The following is a 12,648-nucleotide window of genomic DNA, read 5'->3' on the forward strand; positions in this document are numbered from 1 at the left end:
AGGATACTGGGTACAGGATACTGGGTACAGGATACTGGAACATCTTCTTGAATAAGCAATCAAATAAGTACTTATGGAACATATTCTCAAATAAACACTTCTTGGACATATCTCGAAAATTATGAATGAATTTTGATTGTCAATTGAAACATTTATCAATCTAATATTATTTAGAATGCAGAAAATAAGTTAAACTAACTTCATTTTGACGAGAATTTTTTTTTATTTTCATGAAAAATTTGCTGTAATGAGTGAAAATTTAAAAAAAACGGTGTATTTTCCAGGATAAAAATCCGTACAATCCGTACAATTTGAAAACAAATCCGTACAATCCGTACAATTTTAGGGTTAAAAAAATCAATCCGTAGAATCCGTACATTTTGGCCACCCTGAACGTTACATTTCGAAATAAAGTTTTGGAGCAAGACAGCTAGAAAGTTAGACTAATCAAAAATATAACAGCTGGACAGTGAAGAAATTTCGTCAGACGATTTAAAATTTAGACAGACAGCTTTAAATCTATAAAGCCAACTTAAACATTTGGAGAGGGAAGTTTAAAAACTGGCCTATTAGACATTTAGACAGTTTGAAATATCAATACTTATTGCAGAACATTTTGCAGAGTTTACTTTTATTACATTTCTGAAAAAAATGCTAATTTTGTCGACCTTAAACATAAACCCTGGAAAATCTGGTGTGTTTTGTAAAAGAACGCTAATTTTTTTTCATTACTTATTCTGAATATATAGAAGTAAACTTTTAATAAAAAAATGAAAGAAATCTAACCTGTCTCGGGTTTCATTTTCCTCGTTTTTCTTCTTGAAGTAATCAACTAATTTCCGCTTGAATACAGTATAACTATACAAAGAATTTTTTTTATTAATTTAATCATTTTCCACAAAGAAAAATTCTTTCTTTTTCCAGAAACTATATATACAGTTCCTTGATTATGAAGGTTAAATACTTAAAATGTATCTCATTGGTAACTAAATTATGTGTTTTGAAGTCGAACAGTTTCTTTTTCAGATGTTCAGATGTTGTTGCTAAAATTTTGCCGCTTAAATCCGTAACTTTGTGAATCCGGATCCAGGGAGCTAAACTAATGCAGATTTTAAGTTTTTAGATATTTTAAGTTTTGATAATAAAAATCTACGCTGTGAGATAAAATCTTCTATAAAAGTAGTTTAAATATTTAATGTGTGAACTTAAAATGGTAAGGACGGAAAAATCGATCTTCTCTATGTAATGTAAAAACATGGAGTACAACTAAATGAGCGCACTTACTCTTTCTTGTTTTTGCTGTAGACCTCTGTGTCGGAGGGCTGGTTGTACAAGGGAAGGAGGTTACCGGGGGAAAACCGGTTTAGTGAAGCGTGGCTCTGACTGGCTTTCCGTCTAAAACGAATATTTTTAGTTTTATATTTTACTAAATCATATGTTTTGATATTTTCAAATATTGGCTTTTTTAAATTTAAGTTTTAGTATTTGTTTTTAATATATATATTGAGATATATATTTTCCTATCTTTAGTTTATATCAATTTGACTTTTTTTTAAATTAAGTTTTGAAACTAAAATACATTTACAAAAATGCGTATCCTTCTAATAGAAAGTTTGCATCAGCTAAGTTTTTTTTTTGTTATTATTTATATTTTAATTCAAATATATTCGGTATCTATAGTATAGCATTTCTATTTTAATACAAAAAAACGCTTTTCGTTTACAACAATTATTTTGAACCTAATATTTTTTAAGTTTCTGTATTCTTCAGTATCAAATATTTCAATTTATTCTTTTTTAAATTTTTTTACTGTTAAAAACTTTTATGATCTTCCGATATTTTAAAGCAAAATTTCCTTTATTACTACGTCAATATTATTCATCTTATACTTTTCTTAAAACACTTTTAAATTTTCATAACTTCACGTTTTGTGACTTTAAGACTCGTGTTAACAATTTTAAATTCTTATTAGGTTAAAATCTTTTTTTTTCTGTTAAAATATTCTTTTTTGAATATTTTATTCTCATTTATCTATTTGTTAAAGCTTCTTATAAAAACTTTTTAATAAGGAGAACTTTAGATAAATATTCCTTAAAATTGTAAGGAAAAGACAAACATCTTTAAAAAACTAGGTTTTCATTTAACTTTATTCTTGAAAATTAAGTTTAAAAACAAAACAAATTAATTTTCAATCGTAAAAGTTAAACTGTAGAACTATATGTTCACTAAACAATGGCTACTAAGGCAGCATTGAGCATGATTTGCAATTTTAATAAACCAAATTCTGTTTATCGAAACTCTAGAGTTAAAACCTCGTTTTTTCTATCTCAAGAGTTCTTTGGATTTAGAAAATCAGTCACAAATCTACGTAGTGAAATAATACATTGAGAATCATTAAACAGTGGAATAGGAAGACGACTTATAAGCCTCAAATTATGACCTTGAGTAGTCCAATGGATATGAAAAGTAGCATTGTCCAGTAACTTTCTAGGCTACTGGTGAAACTATTTGCATGATGACATAGCACACATAAGATGTCGTCTTTCCAATCCACAGCTGTATGGGTCCCGACCATTGTTTTGTTTACATAAATGCATTTGATTAAATTTGGCCTGGTTACCTATTCTCAGAATAAACGTTCTGCGCTGTGCTCTGATTCGGTTTCTCTTCGTCCACCGACGAGTCGGTGGACGGTTTCTTCGCCGCATCTTCAAGTTCTTCCTGCAAAATAAACTGTTAGTTTTTTCTGATCATCCATTTTTTAGTGTGACATGTCCGATTCACAACGGTACCCTTTAAAAACTGAGATATCCATTCTATTTAATTGCGGGTTCTCTATAAAAATGACTTGCGGATTTTTAAACCGTAAACAAGAAGGAAAAATTGTCAGAATTAAAAACTGCTCAAGCTTGAAAAAAACGACATCATCCATACTGTTGATCAAATGAAGGTTCAAGGGTACCATGGTGAATCAGGCATTCCATTTTTTGTTAAATTGGGGGGTCACTTGAAATTGCAAAGATAGTCCCGTTAACTCGCTTACTTTTTCTGAGACAATAAATGAATTGGTAAAAGGTTTTATTTCTTAATATGTGTATTGTTAATGGTTCCTTCCCCTTATATAAAATAAATATGATTGATATAAAATATAAATCCATGAATCCTCTGCTATCCTCGCTAGGAAGGAGGTTGCAGGAGGATGAAGGGTTTCAATACAAAATTTATGGATTACTCGAGGTAGGGGGATTTAATAATAAATATTTTTCCCCAGAAAAGTGACAAACCTGTTTTTTCTTAAGTTTTGCTATTTGAGATTCAGCTTTGGCGATTTCACGATCGACCTTAGAAATCTTCTGAAGGAGATCGTCCTTCGTCGATTTAATATCGTCCCTTTCAGCCGGACGATCCTCAGGTGTCGGGGAGATGGCCTCAACCTGGGGCTGGTACCCTGTAGCCTCCTAAACAGATATTATTTTAAACTTTCCAAAAAAATTAAAATAAAAACATAGTAGAAATAAATGAGAAAAAGAATTGGATGAACAAATTTGGAGAATGAAATAGGAAAAAAACAAGAAGGGAGAAATGCATGAAAAAGAGAAAAATGCATGAAAAAAAATAAACAAAAAGGACATAGAAAGACTAGATGAACACAAAACTTGAAAGAGAACAAGATAAATGGATATAAAGAAAAAAAGTGGACAAAATTAAAATCAGTGGATATAAAAAAGAAAAAGCTTAAGATTTAAGGAAGAATATACAAGTAGAACGAGAGATAGAGAGAGAAAGAGAAGGTTTGGTTAAGGGAGTTTTATGAATGCAAAGAGTAGGTCCCCCCGCCCCTCACCAAACCTCGCAAATAAAACTTTAGTCACGCACACACACTTTCTGCAGATAAAATACTCCATGATAAGGAATATAAAATGTAGATTTACAACAAATCATTCCATCTAGAAATAATAAATATCCGGATAGAAAAATAGAAATAACGTTCGGAACAAAAAAAAAAAAAAAAAAAGGTTTTTGTTCAAACTGGAAAGAAAGAAAGAAAAATTAAGTAATAACAAAAATTGGATTGAAAATCCCCCTCCATTAAAGAGAAAGGAGAACTGTGAAGACAGAATGTATTCGAAAATGTGTTAAATGAAATAAGATGCTTAATGTAGAAAAAAATAAGTGAAGTAAATTTTAAAAGAAATAAAGAAGGGCAAACAAATTAAAAAGAGGGGAGAAAAATGAGAGTGCCGGGAGAAATTTTGTCGAGGGAAAAAGTACAGAAACAGAGAAGTATAGATTTAGAGCAGAGAAGTATAGATTTTGAACAGAGAAGTATAGATTAGAACAGAGAAGTATAGATTAGAACAGAGAAGGAAAGATTTAGAACAGAGAAGTGTAGAGATAGAACAGAGAAGTGTAGAGATAGAACCGAGAAGTGTAGAGATAGTACAAAGAAGTGTAGAGATAGAACAAAGAAGTGTAGAGATAGAACAGAGAAATGTAGAGATAGAACAAAGAAGTGTAGAGATAGAACAGAGAAGTATAGAGATAGAACAGAGAAGTATAGATATAGAACAAAGAAGTGTAGAGATAGAACAAAGAAGTGTAGAGATAGAACAAAGAAGTACAGATTAGAACAGAGAAGTGTAGAGATAGAACAAAGAAGTGTAGAGATAGAACAAAGAAGTGTAGAGATAGAACAGAGAAGTATAGAGATAGAACAGAGAAGTGTAGATTAGAACAGAGAAGGAAAGATTTAGAACAGAGAAGTGTAGAGATAGAACAGAGAAGTGTAGAGATAGAACAAAAAGTGTAGAGATAGAACAGAGAAGTAAAGAGATAGAACAGAGAAGTGTAGAGATAGAACTGAGAAGTAAAGAGATAGAACAGAGAAGTGTAGAGATAGAACAAAAAAGTGTAGAGATAGAACAGAGAAGTGTAGAGATAGAACAAAGAAGTGTAGAGATAGAACAGAGAAGTATAGAGATAGAACAGAGAAATGTAGAGATAGAACAAAAAGTGTAGAGATAGAACAGAGAAGTAAAGAGATAGAACAAAGAAGTGTAGAGATAGAACAGAGAAGTATAGAGATAGAACAGAGAAGTGTAGAGATAGAACAAAGAAGTGTAGAGATAGAACAAAGAAGTGTAGAGATAGAACAGAGAAGTGTAGAGATAGAACAAAGAAGTGTAGAGATAGAACAAAGAAGTGTAGAGATAGAACAAAGAAGTATAGAGATACAACAAAGAAGTTTAGAGATAGAACAATGAAGTGTAGAGATAGAACAAAGAAGTGTAGAGATAGAACTGAGAAGTATAGAGATAGAGCAGAGAAGTGTAGAGATAGAACAAAGAAGTGTAGATATAGAACAGAGAAGTGTAGAGATAGAACAGAGAAGTGTAGAGATAGAACTGAGAAGTATAGATTTAGAACAGAGAAGTGTAGAGATAGAACTGAGAAGTATAGATTTAGAACAAAGAAGTGTAAATTAGAACAGAGAAGTGTAGATTAGAACAGAGAAGGAAAGATTTAGAACAGAAAAGTGTAGAGATATAACAGAGAAGTGTAGAGATAGAACGAAGAAGTGTAGAGATAGAACAGAAAAGTGTAGAGATAGAACAGAAAAGTGTAGAGATAGAACAAAGAAGTGTAGAGATAGAACAGAGAAGTGTAGAGATAGAACAGAGAAGTGTAGAGATAGAACTGAGAAGCATAAAGATAGAACAAAGAAGTATAGATTTAGAACAGAGAAGTAAAGGGATAGAACAGAGAAGTGTAGAGACAGAACAGAGAAGTGTAGAGATAGAACAAAGAAGTGTAGAGATAGAACAGAGAAGTGTAGGGTTAGAACAGAGAAGTGTATTTACTGTATAGTTAGAACTAAGAAATGGAGGTTCCAAGTTGGCTGAAATTGTAAGTTTCTGCGAAATATAAATATGCAGAGTTCAATGTTCCATGCAAAATCCTTCCAAATATTTAGCAAATTTTAGAAAGAATATTGAGGGTTTGGCTTTCTACTGCATATTAACTAGGTGTTAAGCTAAAGATTAAATAGTGCAGGATTGCGCTGAGCTAAATAAATTCACAAATTAAATGAGTTTACAAAAATAATTATGTTCAAAATCATCACTAAGGAAATGAGATTGGAACTATTCACAAATAAAAAAAAATAAAATCTGATCGATTGAAAATATGAATTCTGATCTTGATTCACAAAAACCTGATCAATTGACAAATAATTCCCGGGTAATTGGCTCCTAAGTTCTATCAAAATAAAAAATCTAATCAATTAACCAGAAATGCCTGATCGATTGACAAATCAAATTTCCATCCAGACAAATAAATTCTGATTATTGATCAACAGAAATTGTATAAATTCTGATCAATTAAAAAACTATCTCAGAGCGATTAATTAATAAAATAAATTCTTATCAATAGACAATATTAAAGTGTACCTTAACGGATTCCCTAGTATCGATTGAAAGGGGTGCTATCGGAGTTCCACGGGAGTCTATTCTAGGTCTTTTGATCTGGTGCGCCGGATCCGGCGGAACTATGCCGGAGTATCCGCCAGTATGTGCCAGGATAGAACTATTAGCCGCAACCATTTGGATTCCGTCCCTTAAAAAAAAACATAAAATTATTTCTTTAAAATGGAAATAACATTTTATTTCTATATTTGATAATACGAGAGTATCACAAAAATATAAATAAAACCTACATTATTTAGCAAAAATTGTACCAAGGTTCATTGTCCACTACATTTTTGTTTCTAGTAACATTAAAAAACAAAAGCATAAAAAACTTAATTTTTAAAAGAAAAAATTAGGCGAAAAAGCTTTCAATTTGAATTCAGAATTTTTTATCAAAGCTTAGAAACCATATTTAAAATTAGAGAGGGGGGGAATAATTTTCGGAACTGTAGACTTTCGAGTGTAAAAAGGAAAAAGAAAAATTCGACACTTATGACCTTTTGTATTAAATTGCAGTTTTAATAAATAATATTAAAAACATGTAATTGTACAGTATACACTGTAAATTCCACAGAATAAATATATTATGGAATATACCGTCTAAATCCTGTAGCTTTTAAAGTAATTTAAACGTAATTTAGCGTAACCCTCCATGCAAGTCAGCAATGTCCGATTTACAATGATACCATTAAAAGCTTTGAATAATTAAGTATGAATTAAGTACCAATGTTTAGTTTCTTTAAACCGTTTATATTCATTTACGGATTCTCTGCAAAACTGACTTGCATATTTCTTAGAACGCAATGGAGAAATTATCAGAATTGAAGACTTTTCGAGTCAGAAAAAACGAGAGTATTCCACAAGGATTCAAGGGTTCCGTTGTAAATCTGGCATTTCCTTCATTTCATGGAGAATGACTTGAAGTTACGTTTACAGCCCCTTTAATCAGAATTTTTCAAATAAAGGTCTCTTATTAATGGACTACTAAAAAAAATTCAACACTAATTCTTTTATACAGAGCGTCTCATATCATATCATATTAGATTATCTCCAATCTTAACGCCAAAATACGCACATAAAAATCTAGCATTTTCTGCAAAAAAAAATTTCTATTAACCATATCAAATTTTTCTATGTGATTCATATTCTTTCTGATTTGTCCCACAAATCGTAATTTAGACCCATTAACGCGGTCTAATTTGATGTGGGACACGCTGTATGTAAAAATAAGAAAAGAAAACGTGATTATGAATAAAGAAAATATTTAAAATTTGGCTGGAGTACAATTACAGTGTAAACAAATGCATGAATGAACCTCCCCCCCCCCCGACTAAAATTTTTGGAATAATAAGCTTAACAAAAATATGTTTTTAAATAAACGATCTTAATATAAAAAATTATTTAAATTAAGTCTTCATTTTTGTAATTAACTCTACAATTTCCCACATTTCAATTAAATCATTACAGAAGTAATGAATTGAATAATTTTTTCTGCTAACGCCATAGAATTATTTTGATTTGCTAATCTACATCAGATCAGAGGTAATAGCATGGAATTTAACATTAAAAAATACATTTAAAAATTGCTTAAATAAAAACGAAAAATTAATTTATGGAATTTTTAAAAATCGGGAAAGAATACCCTGAAGACTTCTTTTGAAGAAAAATGAAAAAATGCTCGCAGGGAAAAACCGAATTCTTAATAACGTAGAGGGGGGGGGTATTATTACTTACTGGTTCAAGTATCCAGGATAAGGGGATCGCACTGACAGCCGTGGGTTCCTCGAATCCGCCTAAACATAAAAAATTCAATATTAAAAACGAAATGAAAAATATAAAACTCAAATTCAATTCCGGTCCTCGCAATAGAATTCTGCAATTTTCCTGGTGCCTTAAATTTACAACGAGCGCTGTATTTAAAAAAGAAAGCAAGATAAAATAATAAAATAGATAAAATTAGTAGGTCCCCATATATACATTTGCACTGTGCACAGGTGTTAATTAGTAAAATGAATTTTGATACATTATCTTATCAAAATGAATTTTCTGAGGAAACATTACATTAACATTTTCCAAGAAAAGAAATAACAAACATATTTGAATAAATCATAAAAAAGAGAGAATTGAGCAAAAAGCAAGTTTCATTAAAGTTTTCTCAGCAAAGTTTCTCCGAAATTAGATATTAATTGTGTTCAAATGCGTTAAAAAACTAGTCGTGATTAATTATATAATTGAAAGCCAAGCGGTAAATCCATTAAACCTTTTTTTAGTTGTTTATTGCTGAATTNTGTAAGGGGGGGCTCAGTCCTCTTTGTAGGTTATCACTTCCTGAAAATCCTAATTTTTTACGTTATCTTTTTACCTGTGGTTGGCGAACATACACCTGTCCATTCGCCCCAGTGTATGCTGACGGCGGAACAACATATCTTAGGGCGGAGGGGGGCAACGTAACCGGCGGATAGCCGGGGCGTACAAGAGCCCCTGCCGGTGCTGTGGCGACTCCTCCTCGACGCGAAGCGCCAGGGTCAGCTTGTGGAGGTAGATAAGGACTACCTGGAGGCCTGGAAATAAAACGTTTTGGTGGAAAAATACGATTTCTTTACACTCAATGAATTAATTAAATATTATTATGAAGTATACAAAAATTCATCAAATTGCGATTTAATTTTTACACAGCCCTATACCCCCTGTAGATCCTAGTATACCCCTGTATCCTTCTAAATATATATCTATTTCCACAGCCTCAATTTTTGAAGGTTTTTAAATATTTTCTACTGAAACACTTACTTTTTAGAGTTTTTGTTATATTAAATAAATAAATAATTACTTACTTAACCTGTCTCGTAGTACCTGTGTCCTAGAACCTGACTCCCTGTATACCCCTGTATCCTGGTATACCCCTGTATCCTGGTATATCCCTGTATCCTGGTATACCCCTGTATCCTAGTATACCCCTGTATCCTGGTATACCCCTGTATCCTAGTATACCCCTGTATCCTAGTATACCCCTGTATCCTGGTATACCCCGGTATCCTGGTATATCCCTGTATCCTGGTATACTCCTGTATCCTGGTATATCCCTGTATCCTAGTATATCCCTGTATCCTAGTATACGACTGTATCCTGGTATACCCCCTGTATCCTGGTATACCCCAGTATCCTGGTATACCTCTGTATCCTGGTATATCCCTGTATCCTGGTATACCCCTGTATCCTAGTACAGGGTGTCCCACATCATATTAAACCGAGAACGGGTCTAAATTACGATTTTCGGGACTAATTAGAAAATTTAATTAGAATGAATCATTTTGAAATTAATATAAGGCTTATATAAGAATTTTCTTGCGGAAAATGATAAGTTTTTCGAGTATTAAGGGTTTATTTTGGTGTTAAAGATTGGTGATAATCTAATATGATATGGGACGCTTTGTATACCCCTGCATCCTGGTATACCCCTGTATCCTGGTATACCCCTGTATCCTGGTATATCCCTGTATTCTTGTAAACCCCAATATTCTACTATACCTGCAGTATCTTACTTTACCCCAGTATCCTGGTACACCCCAGTATCCTGATAAACCCCTGTATCATAGTATACTTCTGTATCCTGGTAAACCCCAATATCCTGGCATGCCCCTGTATCCTGGGATACCCCTGTATTCTAGTATATCCCAGTATCCTAGTATACTGGTAAACCCCTGTATCATGGTATACTTCTGTATCCTGGTAAACCCCTGTATCCTGGTATACCCTGTATCCTAGTATACCTCAGTATCCTGGTATACCCCTGTATCCTGGTATACCCCTGTATCCTGGTATACCCTGTATCCTGGTATACCCCTGTATCCTGGTATACCTCTGTATCCTGGTATACACCTGTATCCTCCTGGTATACACCTGTATCTTCCTGGTATACCCCTGTATTCTGGTAAACCCCTGTATCCTAGTATACACCAATATCCTACTATACCCCTGTATCCTGGTATACCCCTGAATCCTGGTATACCCCTGTATCCTGGTATACCCCTGTATCCTGGTAAACCCCTGTATCCTCGTAAACCCCTGTATCCTGGTATACCCCTGTATCCTGGTATACCTCTGTATCCTAGTAAACCCCTGTATCCAGGTATACCCCTGTATCCTAGTATACCCCTGTATCCTAGTATACCCCTGTATCCTAGTACCTGTATCCAACTATAAAACTGATGAATCCTACACCCCTATTAAAATTAATAACACCCACCTGGACAAATTACTGTCCCCCCCCCCTCATGAAAACACCCCTGAGTACGGAACAAACACACGAACCAATGAACGCACGAACATACATCTCACCAAAAACACACACACACAAACCACGCGCCCAAACACTAAACTGCACAAAATAAACAAAAAAAGGATGAAATGAAAAGAATTACCAGTAAACAGCCATGATCTAGAACTTAACTCCAAGTCACTTTTTCAAGGGTCACAAGACAGGTTTCATTTTTAGCTAACTTTATAACCAGGTGCCACGGAGGGCACAGGCAACCAATATTATTAACTTAACTTGATTTAAGTGACTTTAAAATCATTTTTTGGTCGTTTAGTTGCACTGAGGACCCGAAAAATATCTTGACTAGACAATTTTTATCCGACTTTAAGAACTTTCGTGTTCTAAAAACTAGTGTTTTTCAGTAAAAATGATTCTCTGTCCGCTCCTGCCAGGATTGGGATCTCTGCTTAACTGCGCTGAATCTAGTGAGGAGTAGGTCCCCTTCTACACTGCCGCTGTGAACTAAGGGGGAGTTTTGGAGACGGAATTTTATCAAACATTTTTTTTCATTCAAATTTAAGAATTCCTCAGTCTGCAAAAATATTAATAAAAAGATAATTAAGATAATTTTGGTGTCAATTATACTTTTTGATTTTAACGTTTTAAAATAAACATCAGAGAAATTGCAAGTTAGAAATAAGAAAAATACACTTTTTCTTGCTGAAAGGGTAAATTATAGTTTAACATTTTTATATATAAAAAAGAGAGCCCGAGGTATTTCAGGGGGGCTGGTGTGCTCAGCCCCCACCCCCCTAGGTCAGTTAAATCCATATTATTCAGGCTCCAACGGGTGCCGGGCCCCCCTAAATAAATTCCTGTATGCCTCTGAAAGAGGAAACGAGAGAGAGGGATGTTATTATGTTTGCTTTTTTTCTAATGCTGGGTTGCCAACCAAAGTGTTTTCTAACCTTTGTGTGCTGTTCTTTAGCCCATGCTGCAGGGTAAGTTTTTTTTGCAATGTGAATTTAGACCCAAATGGTTAATTAATAATGAATCGAAACATCACAGAAAAAAACTGTGATTCTGGTCTGGTGTTATATAGTTTCAGTAGAAGTAAATATTTCCATTAACGTTAGCGCCGATTTTAGGATTCATAACTTGGATAATGAGATAGATGCTACCGCTGGCGCTATACTATTTCTATTGGTTCAGAATAGACAACAAACACATGACATGAACCCTGATTGGATCCAAGTGGTTTAAATGATGTAATAAAAGTAAGCTGGATTAATTCTGAAGCATTTTCTGGTGTTTAACAACATGTAATATTAAGTTTGTATCTTTTATTCCAGACGGTTGGCAATCCTGATAATGTCGATAACAGTTTCATCAATTTTCAAGACTGGATCGACTTTAAAGTGTCACAATGCCAGACCTTTGATTATACCTCACAAACTCATTTAGACTTTTTGATACCACTTGTACGTTTAAAATTTTTTTAACCGTTTTTAGAAAAAATGGCCAAAATCTCGTTTAATATATTTTCGTAAGATTTTACACTGTGGCTTTATAAATTATTTTTGTTTAAATCAAAAGTCAAAACGCGGCTAAATTCATATCAAAAAACCATTTGGGTAATCTGCGTTTCCCCATGCATATTAATTTTATTCCCGGTCAGATTAAAATATTATAAATATCACTCCAAAATATTTGACTTACCTAAATTATGAAAATCACCAAAAAAAATAAGGAAAATATGTGAATTAAATATTTACGGACACTCCGTGCAGTAAATAAATATCATAACGTGGGGGAGGGGGCGTTTTATTGACTAAGTAAATTTTCTAAAATTATTATAGAGTTCTGCGGTAAAAGTATAAAAATCTCCGCAATCCTGACTTAAATTACCCCCCCCCCCCCCCCCCC

At 33.2% G+C, this 12,648-nt stretch overlaps 1 protein-coding gene across 1 annotated transcript in view; it reads right to left on the minus strand.

Annotated features, from left to right (window-relative positions):
* Positions 1–11,259, minus strand: part of LOC111703916 (nuclear receptor corepressor 1) — a 35,455-nt gene extending 24,196 nt beyond the window's left edge. Inside the window, exons 1-8 of the mRNA XM_023476002.1 lie at positions 10,886–11,259; positions 8,830–9,028; positions 8,202–8,260; positions 6,450–6,615; positions 3,285–3,458; positions 2,621–2,721; positions 1,285–1,395; positions 787–858 (exon numbers count right to left, since the gene is read on the minus strand). Of these exons, the coding sequence (XP_023331770.1) occupies positions 787–858; positions 1,285–1,395; positions 2,621–2,721; positions 3,285–3,458; positions 6,450–6,615; positions 8,202–8,260; positions 8,830–9,028; positions 10,886–10,899 (896 nt within the window). The 5' untranslated portion in view covers positions 10,900–11,259. The remainder of the gene's footprint in view (positions 1–786; positions 859–1,284; positions 1,396–2,620; positions 2,722–3,284; positions 3,459–6,449; positions 6,616–8,201; positions 8,261–8,829; positions 9,029–10,885) is intronic.
* Positions 11,260–12,648: the final 1,389 nt, after the last annotated feature.

The sequence above is a fragment of the Eurytemora carolleeae genome, unplaced genomic scaffold (assembly GCF_000591075.1).
Source record: "Eurytemora carolleeae unplaced genomic scaffold, Eaff_2.0 scaffold528, whole genome shotgun sequence".
Classification (NCBI taxonomy): Eukaryota; Metazoa; Arthropoda; class Copepoda; order Calanoida; family Temoridae; genus Eurytemora; species Eurytemora carolleeae.